Source organism: Phalacrocorax carbo, chromosome 10, assembly GCF_963921805.1.
Source record: "Phalacrocorax carbo chromosome 10, bPhaCar2.1, whole genome shotgun sequence".
Lineage (NCBI taxonomy): Eukaryota > Metazoa > Chordata > Aves > Suliformes > Phalacrocoracidae > Phalacrocorax > Phalacrocorax carbo.
In genome coordinates, this window is record NC_087522.1 from 596,957 (window position 1) to 609,321 (window position 12,365).

A 12,365-nucleotide genomic window follows, 5' to 3' on the forward strand; every position below is an offset into this window, starting at 1 on the left:
CTCCTCCTCCTCCCACCCTCCCCCTGATCCCTCAGAGTCATGGCGGGAGAGCCCACGTGCAACCCCAGGTGACGTGCCACTAAGCTTTCAGAGCTGGAAGCGCAGGGCAGCTTTGGCTGCAACCCGGACAGCGCAGGAGCCATGCGCGCACAAGGCTGAGGCTCTACCCCCAAGTGAGTTTTGGGTCCCTAATGATGATTCGCATCTCAAAAGAAAAAAGCTTTTTCCTGATTTCATGGTTCTACTTATCACTTTCTTCCTGCTCCCACTGGAAATCTTGGCCCGTCATTTGGTAAAACATGACATTGAAGGGTTTGTAAAACTTCCGCAGTCTGTGGATGACGTCTGGGTCTATTTTGGGGTGAGTTCGACCCTTGGACTTGCCCAAGCACCGGGGAGCACTGCTGTCCTCTGGCTTCTTTAGGCAGGGGAACCCCTTGGTTTTATTGAAATAAAAATGTTTCTCTGTCACAATCCTCTTGAGGCCTAAGAAGTCCTGGACCTTGGCCATTTCCCCAGCCGGGTCAGTGATGAGCCTCTCGCCACTGACAAAAAGGATTTGGGAGAGGGGGAAGTACTGGAGCCAGTTCTCCAAGTGCAGGGCATAGATCCCGATGCGGATCGCGCTCCAGGAGGCGTCGATCAGCCCCAGGGTCCGGTTCTTGAAGGCCAGCACCTCGAAGGTGGGGATCTCCGGCTTCTTGGAGAGCGTCTGCGTGTAGTCCGAGATGGCCCGGGTGACCGGGTTCCTCACCACCACGATCAGCTTCGTGTCCTTGGCCATGCAGTGAATGCGCCTGGGGGCCTCATTTGTCACGAAGTAGCTGGGGGTCTTCTCCATGGTGATCTGCCCGTCCAGAGTCTTGGGCATCACGTTCCTGCGCAGAAGCAGAGAGGGGTGGTTAGCAAGGGGCCAGGCACAGGCAGACACCTCGGCGCCCCTCCTGGCCCACGCAGACATTGGCAGGACACTCGGGAGGAAGGATGCTGCCACACCTGTGGGCCCTGGGGACCAAAGCGCTTCTGGCTTTGTTCCTTATTGGACCCCGGACAGGGTGGGCCCCTGGAGTGTTAAATCAGCCTTGGTAACGCATTATACAGTCAACTCGCCATAGGCATATGTAGACAAAAGTTAATTGACAATAAACCTGTACAATACCTGTCTGTTCAGCCAGCCATCTGCTTCCATTTGCTCAATTAAGCCCATTCACTTCAGAGCCTTGTACCAGAGTGGTGCAGTTAGGATTACACAAGACCTTTTTGTTATGATGACATGCTTTTAAATGTCTCGGCTAATAAAACTTAATACAGAATAAGATCCCTTGCTTCTAGTACAATAATTAAATTTATTTACTATCTTGTGTGTGAGAAAGAATGACTTTTCTTTTATCTCTAATTCACATGCTCTGTCAATAATTAATTGCTGCTGGGTTTTGAGCTTCCTGTGCAAGCACTTTTATTAGCCAAAAGGAATTTGCCTACTGGATAAATTAGCATGTAGCAAGACTTTCCTGGATAGCACATTACCATATTGTAAAATGAAACTGCAGCAAGATAGCATTTATATCTAAGAAAATGAAGAGGTAAATGCTTGTCCCAGCTGCCCCCAGTTAAAGATTATCATAGCAAGCCAGAAGGTATTAAGTGATGTCCCCTGCAAGAGCATTACAGCCTCTTTCACACCGCCTCAGCCGCCGGGTGCTGGAGAGGCCGGAGGGCAGTGCCACAAGCACCACGCACCTCCTGCTCCTGCTCCTGCTCGCGGTGTGGCCGCGGCCGTGGGCAGCCCCAGCCCTGCCGCCGTGCCCCCCGCCCCACCACCGTGCGCAGGGACCTGCCACCCCCCCAGCGCCCTCGGCACGGACCAGGCGAGGCGAGAGCGCGGAGGCCAGGGAGCCGCGGCTGCCACAGCGGTCCCGCGCCAGGCCGTCTGTACCCCAGCGTACCTGGGAAAAGGTTTCTCAGGCACAATATTGACTGTTTAAACAATATTTTTATCTTAAGCCTTGCAAATACTCGTGCCTAGGCACACCCACGTGAAGCATAGTTTGTTTAACCTGCTGTTGGCTAATTTGCCCTGAAGACACAGATGCTGCTGCCCGGGAGGCATGAGGAGGAGTGGTGTCACCGCTCCCGGGAAGCAACTGCGGCCCTGGCCAAGTCTCCTGCAGCAGACATGGAGGATGGGGATGCTCAGGGTCTTGCTGGATTACCCCTTCACACTGCAACTATTTTTAGTACAAACATATGGTGAGGAAACAATGTGAATAGGCTGGAAATGGTTCTGTAAAAGCACCTTGGGCACCGGCGACCGCAGCGATGCTGACGTCAAACCACCGAGCCCCAGGAAACAGCCATTTCAGGAATTACACAGCTGAAGTCTGCAAGCAGAAGTGGCTGTCAGGCAAGGCCCAGCTAGATGTGCCTGTCAGTGCTGCCTCATATTTGTGACTGCTAAATGCATCGTCTTGCTTTAATCCTGCCTGTAATTGGTGTATCTGTTGCCGGTGTAATCCATCCAACGGGGCTTGTTTTGTCAAGGTGCTGCTGGAGGAGGTGCCGGGTCTCCCGTCAAGGCAAGAGCGAAGCTGAAATCTCTGAGTCCTGGCAATGGGGCTTCGTGGGAGAGCAGGGCTGGAGGACTCCCGCTCATCCGTTTTGGGGCCAGTGTGCTGGTGGCCAAGCCCTGCCGAGGAGCGCGTCCCTCCAGCACTGCGTCCCACCAGCGCTGTCTTCCTGACACGGCAGGGTGTCTGCAGACCCATCTGCTGCCCAGAGCACTTCGGTGCTTTGACCCTGCCTCGCATTGGCCATCTGAGTAGCAGCGATGTGCAAGGAGCAAGCATTAGTTGGAATGATGCACCTTGAGGTACTTTATCTTAAAAGAAGCCTGAACAAATTAAGAGGGATGAAAGCGCTTGGGGACTGCAGATGCTGCAGAATTGCAGACTGGCTCCGGCGCCACCTCCCAGCACCCAGATTTAACAGCCCTGTAGGAAGGAAGCATCTTTTTTGGCTCTCCACATCACAGCGTGGCCCACAGCAAGATCAGGGGTTGAGTCCTCAGGTGCCCACTGCTGTACAAACAGGGCTCCCTTTCAGCTGGGCGCAAGGTTGCGTCAGGGAGTGGCGTGAAGAAAGTGCACAGAAATGAGACCGGGAGGTTGAGCGTGTGGGCAGGCAGCACTTGCCCCGGGGAGGACTGGAGCAGAAGTGCTCCCTGCTGCTCTCCGAAAGCGTGTGATGGCTAGGAGAGCATCGCTGACAGCCGGAGTGGGACTTGCCCTCCCCAGCGCCGCGCAGCCCCCACGCTCCACGCTGCCGCTCCGCTGCGGGCAGCAGCCAGCTGGGCACGGGCACCGCCAGCTGCGGGGACCTGTGGCTGGCAACCGACCCTGCAAGGGCACCCCGCCAAAGTCCCGGGGCTACACCGCATGATGCTGACCGGTGTTCGTATTCCCATGGAAATTGCGTTCACTCAGCAGCGCGGCTCTGAGAGCAACTGGCCAAAGGTAACCCTCAATCGCAGGATGCAGCTGCAGAAACCTCCCCACTGCGGAGTCCTTGGCAGGCACTGCGATGCACAGCAAGCTCGCAGCGCACCAGTCCTTTCTGTGATGCCCACAAAACACAAGCGTGTCTGACCTTTTTATTTTTAAAATGTTGCTTAACAAATTTAGAAGTGAAATGCTAAAACTTCTGCATGGAAAGCAGGTCTTGGTCTTGAGATGAAAGGAAGGTCTAGGCTCCAGCCCTTGGGCCTGCATCTGGCACTGGAAACCACTTTGGCAGTGGCTGGAGGTGGTTTCCAGCCCTGTTGGGATGAGCACTGCACACAGACGGAGGCACAGCCCCTGCCCCGAGGAGCCTCCAGAAGCGTGGGGGCCTGCAAGGAGGAGCAGCAGCCAAGCTGCAGGAGCCAGTGCCTGTGGCTGTCCTTGGGGCTGTGCGATCGGCTTCGGAGAACATGCGGAGGAGTGAGGCACAGAATCGAGACCAGGGAATAAAGGTGCTTCCAATTCAGTGACTTTGCCCAGGGCACTCTCAGAACTGGTTTCTATTGAACCATTAATTACCAAAATCAATGTGTTACTCTTCTGTTCCTTGCTCCACAAAATAGTTATTTTATCACCAGTTATAGCTAGTAATTTGTATGCTTTTTCCTTTATAACAGATGATATCACAAGCTAGCTGCAGACCATGTTTTACCCCGCTGCTTGCTGCCCTGTGCCAACACCCAGAGCACCGCCAGGGTACCGGAGCTGCCGGCCCCGAGGACAGAGGTACGGCAGCCTGCGTGGCGGCTGGGAGCGCTCCTGCCACGTCGCCTTTCACACCCGTCGGTAACGGGGCCCCCCGAGGAAGGACCCAGAATCTCTCAGCCAGCTATGGGACTGCTCTGCCCACGCTCCTTTCCTCCTGATTCCCATCACTGAAGATTTAACAAAGTCCTGAAGCAGAAAGTTTTAATATTGCTTCTCAGTCTCTGTAGTTAGTGGCAACTCTAGATGTGGTTAATGTGCACAGAGGCGTCCAGTCCCTCCTGTGTCTGGCTAAATTATATGTTCAAAGACATCAAGCAGCAACAGGGTTCGTGGACCCGTCCCTCAGCGCTCGGGCAGTGTTCCTCCTTGGTGCTGGCACTGTATTCGCCACTGTCCTGCTTCGCGAGGATGGGAGAACGGAGCTCCCCCTCTTCCCCAACCTTCATTTTACACCATGGTAAAGCTCAAAAGGGCTGGACCAGCTCCGACGCTCCCTTTGTTAGCTCTCCGCAGGAATACTGAAGGTCTCAGTTCGCAGCAGGTTCTCCTGAAGCATCCCTTCCAGGCCCGGGGCATGTCTGACCCTGAGCTGAGAACAGGGGTGAAGCCCTGGGGAGGCTGCCCCGGGGCTGCTGTTACTGCTCCTGCTGGGAGCCTGGATCAGCGCTTTGAGACAAGAGGGTCAAAAGGGACCAACGGGATGGCAGCATGAAGGGGGCACCAGCTGAGACAGCGCAGCCTGGATGCCAGGAGAAGGAGCAGCGTGTAAAAGTCCTACCCTGCGAACGGTGCTGGACTGCCAGGCAAGCACAAAACACCACGACCCAGCGGTGCTCAATTACCCTGACAGTCGCGCAGCAGCACCGCACACTTGTTTGTGCTGTCTCAGGCAGGGTAAGCTGTTTTCCCATGCAATTTCTGAGCAGAAGGAGGGACCAGCATAGGCAGAACTGGCTGGTGTACGCTGCTTTGAGTCAGACACCTTGGCAACATGCAGCAGACTGTCAAATGTCAAAATGTGGCGATTATGAGATGCTAAGAGCTCTGCTGGACTACAGGCGACGGACTCCCAGACAATCGGGCTCGCGGGGACCATTGCTGTGGTCTGCTCTGACCCTCTGCATCGCACAGGCAGACGTCCCTTGGCCTGCCCAGAGCGCTGCCTCCACCAGTGCATCTGCTCGGCAGCAAAATGCTCCGGGGAGCTCCCGGGGTTAGTTAACACCAGTCACTGCTACTTAGCACCTCGGCTGCAGTGTGAATTGGCTAGAGCCAGAGCCACTAGCTTATTGGTTTTTTTGAAATATGTCTTTGTATCTGGTCTCTCCCCTGGCTGACAAGAAGCTGTTCTGCAGCTAAGTGCCTGTGGACTCTGAAACTAAAAGCTCAGCGCAAACGGGGGCTGGCTGTGCCCCTGCCCCTCGCGGCAGTGTTCTGGCTGTTCTGGCTATGCAATCAGAGTGAAGGGTGTAACTGATGGTATTTGTGCTGCTTTTGCTCCTGCTCCCCCCGACCAGCATCTCCCTGGCACTGCGAGCCGTGAGGAGCCCTGGGACATTTGGGCAGGTTCCAAGGACCCGGTGCTTGCACAAGCCTTCGTTTGCTTTGTGCTACAGATTGTGTCTGTGATTTGTAGGATTTTAGACGACGATGCTTTAAGAGATGAAAACTAGTCAGAATTCAGAGGAAGTCCTGCTGCTCTCCTTCACCCACGCTGCTGCTCCTGCCCGTCCTGCCGCTGGCAGGGCTGGGTGACAGCCAGGAGCAGGGTTCCCTCTCCTTCCAGGCACTGCCGTGCCGTGGCAATAACCCCATCATGGGTGGTTTTGTAAACAAGGATTTTGGTCCCCTCTGCTCTAGGGTCAGGGCAAAACGATTGTCTTGCCTTTAATACTATACTTACTTAGCTTTTACTTTAAATTATGGTTTCAATAAGCCGTTGTTAAAAAAAAAAAACAAAACCCAAACCTCTAAGCCTTTTCTCTGTGGTGGGGACGCTTCAGACAATACACTGGAAGCAAGTTGTAGAGGCTGATGTTCAAGTATAAAACAAACACACCAGGGGTTTATAAAAGAAGCACAAACAAACTATTAATTACAATGGCCCCTTCAGATGGTGTTATCACAGTAAACAGTAGCCATGAAATTGCAGAGCTAATAATCTGAAAGCGTTGCCACATTTAAGGACTGTGTTTAATTCCATGCACAATAAAGACAAATGGATAGATAGGTGGGCACTGAGGAGAGACAGCGGGGAAGGCGTGAGCAAGGAAAAGAGGAGGAAAAGCAGATGCAGCTTTTGCTGTACAGTTTTAAGGGTAACACTGGGAGCTGCGGCGTGTCCTCGAGACACCCCTGGCCCTGCAGAGCACCAGAGCTACTGCAGCTCTGGGCTGCACACGCAGAAATGCTTTTTCCCAAACTCTGTCTTGTTTCAGACAGACTTTCTAGGTGCTGCCTTGCCTGGGCAGGCACAGGACTGCCTTGGTGAGCTCCCACAGCGCAAAGGCAGCTGCAGGTGCTCGAGTCTGCCGGCCCCGAGAGCCAGCACACCCCCCACACATCCCGCTGCACGATGGCTGTGTCAAGTGGAGAACAGCGCACGGCACCGCCGGCTCCCGTGGCTGAACAACAAGGGTGTTAAACCTGGAGCAGCCAAGCCTCCGGCACGGCAGGGACGCTCCTCAGAGCAGTTACCCTTCAGGCAGAGCTGCTGCCACGTGCTCTGCCCTAAACGCACACATCCAACAGCGCTACCAGCTCTGCACGCGCGGGCAGGACGCGACGCTCCGCGTTGCTCTCCTCTGGTGGCTGCTGCAGAGCTCTTTGCCGTGCTGGGCTGAGGCTTTGCCCCTGGAGAGCCCTGCCTGGCCTCTCGGACGCACTTGGCTTTTCCTGCGGCGTTTGTTTGCCTTTTGATGCCAGGCTGGCTGACGCAGAGGCACTGCCGTGCCGCTGGCCACCTCTGAGAGCAGCCGAGGAGATGAAGTGCTGGAACAGGACCCATCTGCTCTTGGCTCTGCCGCTGGTCCCTGCTCACCTCCCGGCCCTCCTCTGCCTCCATCGCCACCCTCCTGAAAGAGAGGGGCAACGAGAAGCCGCTTCCCAGGGACGGAGCTGCACCGTCGCAGCGGTAACGACTCCTTCGCTCGGCCGCAGGACGGGCGGCGCTTCCTCACGCTTCTTGGTAGCCGCATTCCCGCGCTGCGCAACGTCCAGATCAAACTTCTGTTGCCATTCCCAGGCTTGGATCCAGGAATTACCTGGTCCTCACAGCAGATGATTAAACACATGATATTAGGTGCTTGCTTGGGCTTTTGATACTCCTCTCCTTTCCTACTCATTCCCCGTGGTGTGGCCCAGAGGCCGCGGAGGGCCAGGCTGCTCCCCACGCTCCCCCGGCACCCCCAGCACCCCTGCAGCTCCCCCGTCGGAGGGGGGACCCGCTGCCGTCGCGTCTTCACGTTTCGTGCTCTGTGCACAAGAACGGCCCGGCCGCCGCGCGGCGACGGGAGGACACCTGCCTCCCGGCCTCCTCCGGGCGGGGGCAAAGGCCAGCTCTAAGCGCCCATTGGGAAAATGTGCTGTAGTAATTGCTCTTAACTGCCGGCTTCAGACAAGCTCTTTATTTCCAAAGGATACATTTTATAAATTTGTGCATTTGCATGTTGCCAAAATCCCCCTGTGGTTTATTTAAATCCAGATTATCTTGTTTATTCCTTCAGTCACAGCTGTCATTTATCTCTGTGTAGGCAGCTTGCTCACGACGTTGCAGGTTTCCTGCAATCCCACTCAAAAGAAGTCTTTGTTAACTGTATTTTCACGTTCTCAACAAGAGAAAAAAGTTCACAGCAGCTCCCAGGGCTTGGAGAACCACAGATAAGGACGTGGATTTGCACAATTACTATGCGAAGAGGTGATGGCCAGGTGCTGCAACAGTGTCACCTGCCCGTGGAGCTGGTCTCGGCTGCTCCTCAGTGTGGAGCAAACATCTGCTTTTGTCTTCTGAAAAGACAAACATGAAGTCATTTTCCTTTTTATTATTAACACATTCCGATATAATTGCTTGAGCTGTCAACTGTGACCTGCCGGTAATTCAGCAGGCGTGGGACTTTCAAGGGGAAAACGGCATTGCAACTGAAGACTGCAATACGCATTAAAAGCAGAGCCTATTTGCTGTAAGCCCCCAAGTCAAATCTCTTGTTGAATTTGTTCAAACATAAATTTACAGCTGAATTTACATAGGTTTAATGTTTTATAATCTTTTTGGTCTGTGAATCTATATTCAAGACTGAGTGCATTAGCTCAGAAATATTGTGCTTAACGCTGAAAATAATTTTAATCTCTCCACAGCCCAATCCTTTGCACATCACTAAACCTCAGAATCCAATCCCTTCTAATAAGAGACACAAAACTTGCATCTGTCGCTGCCTAATAGATTCATACTGCTCTAATTCTCACGGCTTGCACATGTCTGTTAAAAAAACGTTAAACGCAAATTGTAAAGCGCTTTCAGAAACGCGGGTGCCGGTTCAGGCTGGGGCTAGAGCAAAACAAGTCTCTCCCAGGAGACTCCCTGAAACAGTTCCACAGTTTGGAAGCCGGTGTGACTCCGCTGGCTGCGGGAGAAGGGGGTGAACCATTCTCCTCTGTGACTCGAGCTCTGCTCTTGCAGGACTTAATGCCCAAAATTGAGGGCTGCCTGGGACTGTTGGTTTCCCTCTCCAAGGCGAGCGGCTTTCCTTTGTCCCAGATTTGCAAAGCCATTTGGTAGCCGTGCAGAACAGTCAGGAGGGGCAGTCTGAAATGGCAGGGACACTTCCTTGCTCCGCACCAGCCACCTTTCCTGCCACGTCCCCGCTGAGCTTCTCCTGGGCCGCGCAGGACTCGGGACGCTAGAGCCAGGGAGGGGGGCGCAAGGAGCAGTGGGGGGGCTGGGGGCCCCGCAGCAGGGTCAGCCATGCCCCCTCCCTCCGGGGCCACCTGGAGCCACCCCCCCCCGCAGCAGTGTCAGCCAGGATGGAGAATGGCCCCGTGTTACCATACCAACGCAGGTGCTAACGCGGTGTTGACTAACGGCAAGCTGATCTGATCAGAGAATGGCAGCATCGAGTTGCTACGGTAACCGAAATGCCAAATTGGAAATTGTGTTAATAGCAAAGTTATCCAAGAGGAGGCAAGCGTGCGCAGCGGGGCACCGGCCCCAAGCCTGGCCGGAGGCTGCTCGGCAGCCCCAGTGGGCAGCCGCCTGCCCAGAGTGCTGCTCGTGGGCTGATGGAACAGCTGAGGACCCGCAGAGGCTCTGCTGCATCCCAGGTGCCGGCCCCAGGGACCTCCATTCCATGGGGCACGGCTCCCCCGCTCCCTCCACTTTCTCACAGACACGGCCAGAGGGGTCTGTGCCTCTCATTGCAACAAACCCCGAAGGACAGGGCTCCCCTCGGCGACGGTGCAGGCGGCCCAGGCTCACAGGGCACCACGGCGCTGGCCAGGCACCTGCCTGGAGGAAGGATGCCACCCGCGAGCATCATTCGAGCCGCTCTCCCAGACGCTGAGGAAAATGCCTTTGGAGTACAGTCTATTTCTAATGTGATTTTTCATCATCTCGCCCAGTCTAGAGGCCAACAATCGCAATGAAAGGGATTCTGTCTCCACAAAATGCAAAATCTTTAATGGCTCATTGGCATATGCTTAAGTTGGCCTGGATAAGAAGTTACTCCTGAGAGCCCGCTATTGATTCTGTCAGGGATTCAGAGGTTTTATAGGCATCGCTCAGGATCTCTTTAGTACTTGTACCTTCTTAATGGCTCTCATGGCTGACGGAACTGCAAACGCCCCCCTGCACACTGGAAGCGGCCGAACGCGTGCCAGGAGACGGCACCACGCTGCTGCCGCGGGAGCGCGGCTGCCCTCCAGGGCCAGCCCTGGGGAAGGAGCCCTTCAGCGACTCCTCCTGCGCATTCTAGGAGGTGGGGGAGAGACCAGGGCTAGGGAAAGAGGCGGGTGGACTTCGCCCAGGAAGGCTCCTCTCCTCCTACCTCTATGCAACAAAATCAGTGGGCAGCTGGCTGAGTAGCAGGCAAAAATATAAATATGCTCTGATTTCACTGGGACCATCTGGCTCATGCATGATAGGCGGGTAAGAATGCTATAATCACAGAGCAGAGAACTAAGCTGATCCATTAAAGTCTTTTAGCAGAAGCGACTACGGAACCTGTATTAATCCAGCAATGCTTTGTGAACAGACATCACAAGGTTAGATCCATTCAGCTGCAATTAAAAATAACCCTCGCTGTTCAGGCTGGCTTGGATAGCTATTACAGCGTTGTGTTCCCCAAAGACTCTCGTGTATATAGATTGTTGATGCTCACACAATGCAATCTGAAATTATGATCTTAATGCTAAATCTTGCTTTCTTCTGTTCTTTCCTCAAGTGGATCTCCTCTGGGACACGGCTGTTGCCTTGTGCCAAAATCCCTCGCCCATCTGACTGCACGGCTCACGCACAAATCGGGCAAGTCTCGGATTAGACGGCGCTGCCACGATTTCCCTGCCTTCCTAATGGGGGGTGCCCTTAACCACCACCTCGGTCGCCAGCAGCCGCGGCAATAGGGGTGTGCTCGCCCCGGAGCTGCCTGGCCCGGCACAGCCACGCGCCCAGAAGCAGACACCTGAGCTCTGCACGCTCCTGGCTTGGCTGGCAGCGCTCGGCACCTCTGCACCAGCACGCACCACCTCGGGTGGCTGGCAAACACAGCCCTTGGCACCGCTTGGCTTCAGCTGTACAAAGCAATCTCAGACCTGCGGATGGAGATGCGTGTTTAGTGTGACATCATTTTACCAGGGACAAATCTGGCCTGATCTCTCCAATTTTAGTGTAAGATTTATTGCTGGTCAGCGCTCAGCCATGAAACAGGTTGTGAAAAAGGCTGGAAATGCGTATGTCTAACCCCACTGCAATCAAAATTGTTTTGACTGAGCCTCACTACCATTCTCTACAGAAGCACCGCGATGGTATTCGCTAGGAATATCTCAGTGTCGTCTACCAGATTTAATTGCTGTATTAATCACAGTTATAGCAAAGCAACGCTAGTCTGAGCGCCCTGCCTCTCACACACGTGCTGGAACAGGGACTTGCTGACAGAGGCGCCTGAGGATGTTCAAGTCAAGGTAGTCTGTTCCGAGTCCAGGCTTCCCTTCAATGTAGGGGTGCAAGTCCCTTGGGTGCTAGCTCGTTCATCTTCCACTGGAAGGAGGAAGGGAAAAGACCTGGATGTCCATGATTTGGTGCAAATCCTAGGGCTGGGAAAGCGAGCAGCCAACCCATGGAGCAGCACACCAACCCCGAGGGCTGGGTGTAACCCTGGGGGAGGCTTGGGCTTGCAGCATGCAGCAAGGGTTTGGGCAGTTTGGGGGCAAAGAGCAGCTATTTAATGAGCAAATAAATACAAACCAGCTATGAAAAACCTGGGGTGTCCCAATACCCATGTCTCAGTCATAGATAGCTTGCTCTGCAAAGTGTGGGTCCTCCAAAGAATCGGGGTGCTCCTCTTTCTCCTCACTCCTGTTCCCCCACCCACTACGACATGGTCAAGCCAAGGGTGTCACCTGCACATCCAGGCTCTGGGGATGCACATTCGAAGGCTCAGTACAGGGCTGGCTGCAGACAGCAGTAGAGCAGAAGGGGAGCAGGGTGGAGCGCCTTCCCTGCACTGGCTTGGAAAGTACCAATACAGCTGTAGCAGGATGAAAACCTGCCAGGGGAAAATCCCCGATTTAAGCGATCAAACCTCACTGTCGGTCTTTGAGATCAGCCAAACCTACCGTGCACTGCAGAGCTGTTGCCGCCCGGATCGGCCGGGAAAGGCGGCTGCAGCCCCTGCCCGGGCAGGAGCAGCCCCTGCCGGGGGTCAGTACGTGGGGCTGGGCAGCGGCACAGGGCTCCCTCCGCCTTCCCCTTGCACGCTGGCACCCAAGCAGCGGCAAGAGCCCGGCTAGGCTGAGGCACGCACCGGCACGCATGCACCCCCCCAACTGTCCCAGTCCGCCCATCAGCCTTGGGCAAGCCTCAGGACCACGGCCGTGCCAGCCCCCAGCACG

The 12,365-nt window shown here is 54.8% G+C and overlaps 1 protein-coding gene across 1 annotated transcript in view; it reads right to left on the reverse strand.

The window, feature by feature from the left end:
* Positions 1–241: 241 nt before the first annotated feature.
* HS3ST4 (heparan sulfate-glucosamine 3-sulfotransferase 4) overlaps positions 242–12,365 on the reverse strand; it is a 62,602-nt gene continuing 50,478 nt past the window's right edge. Inside the window, exon 2 of the mRNA XM_064461940.1 lies at positions 242–878. Coding sequence (XP_064318010.1) covers positions 242–878 — 637 coding nt within the window. The remainder of the gene's footprint in view (positions 879–12,365) is intronic.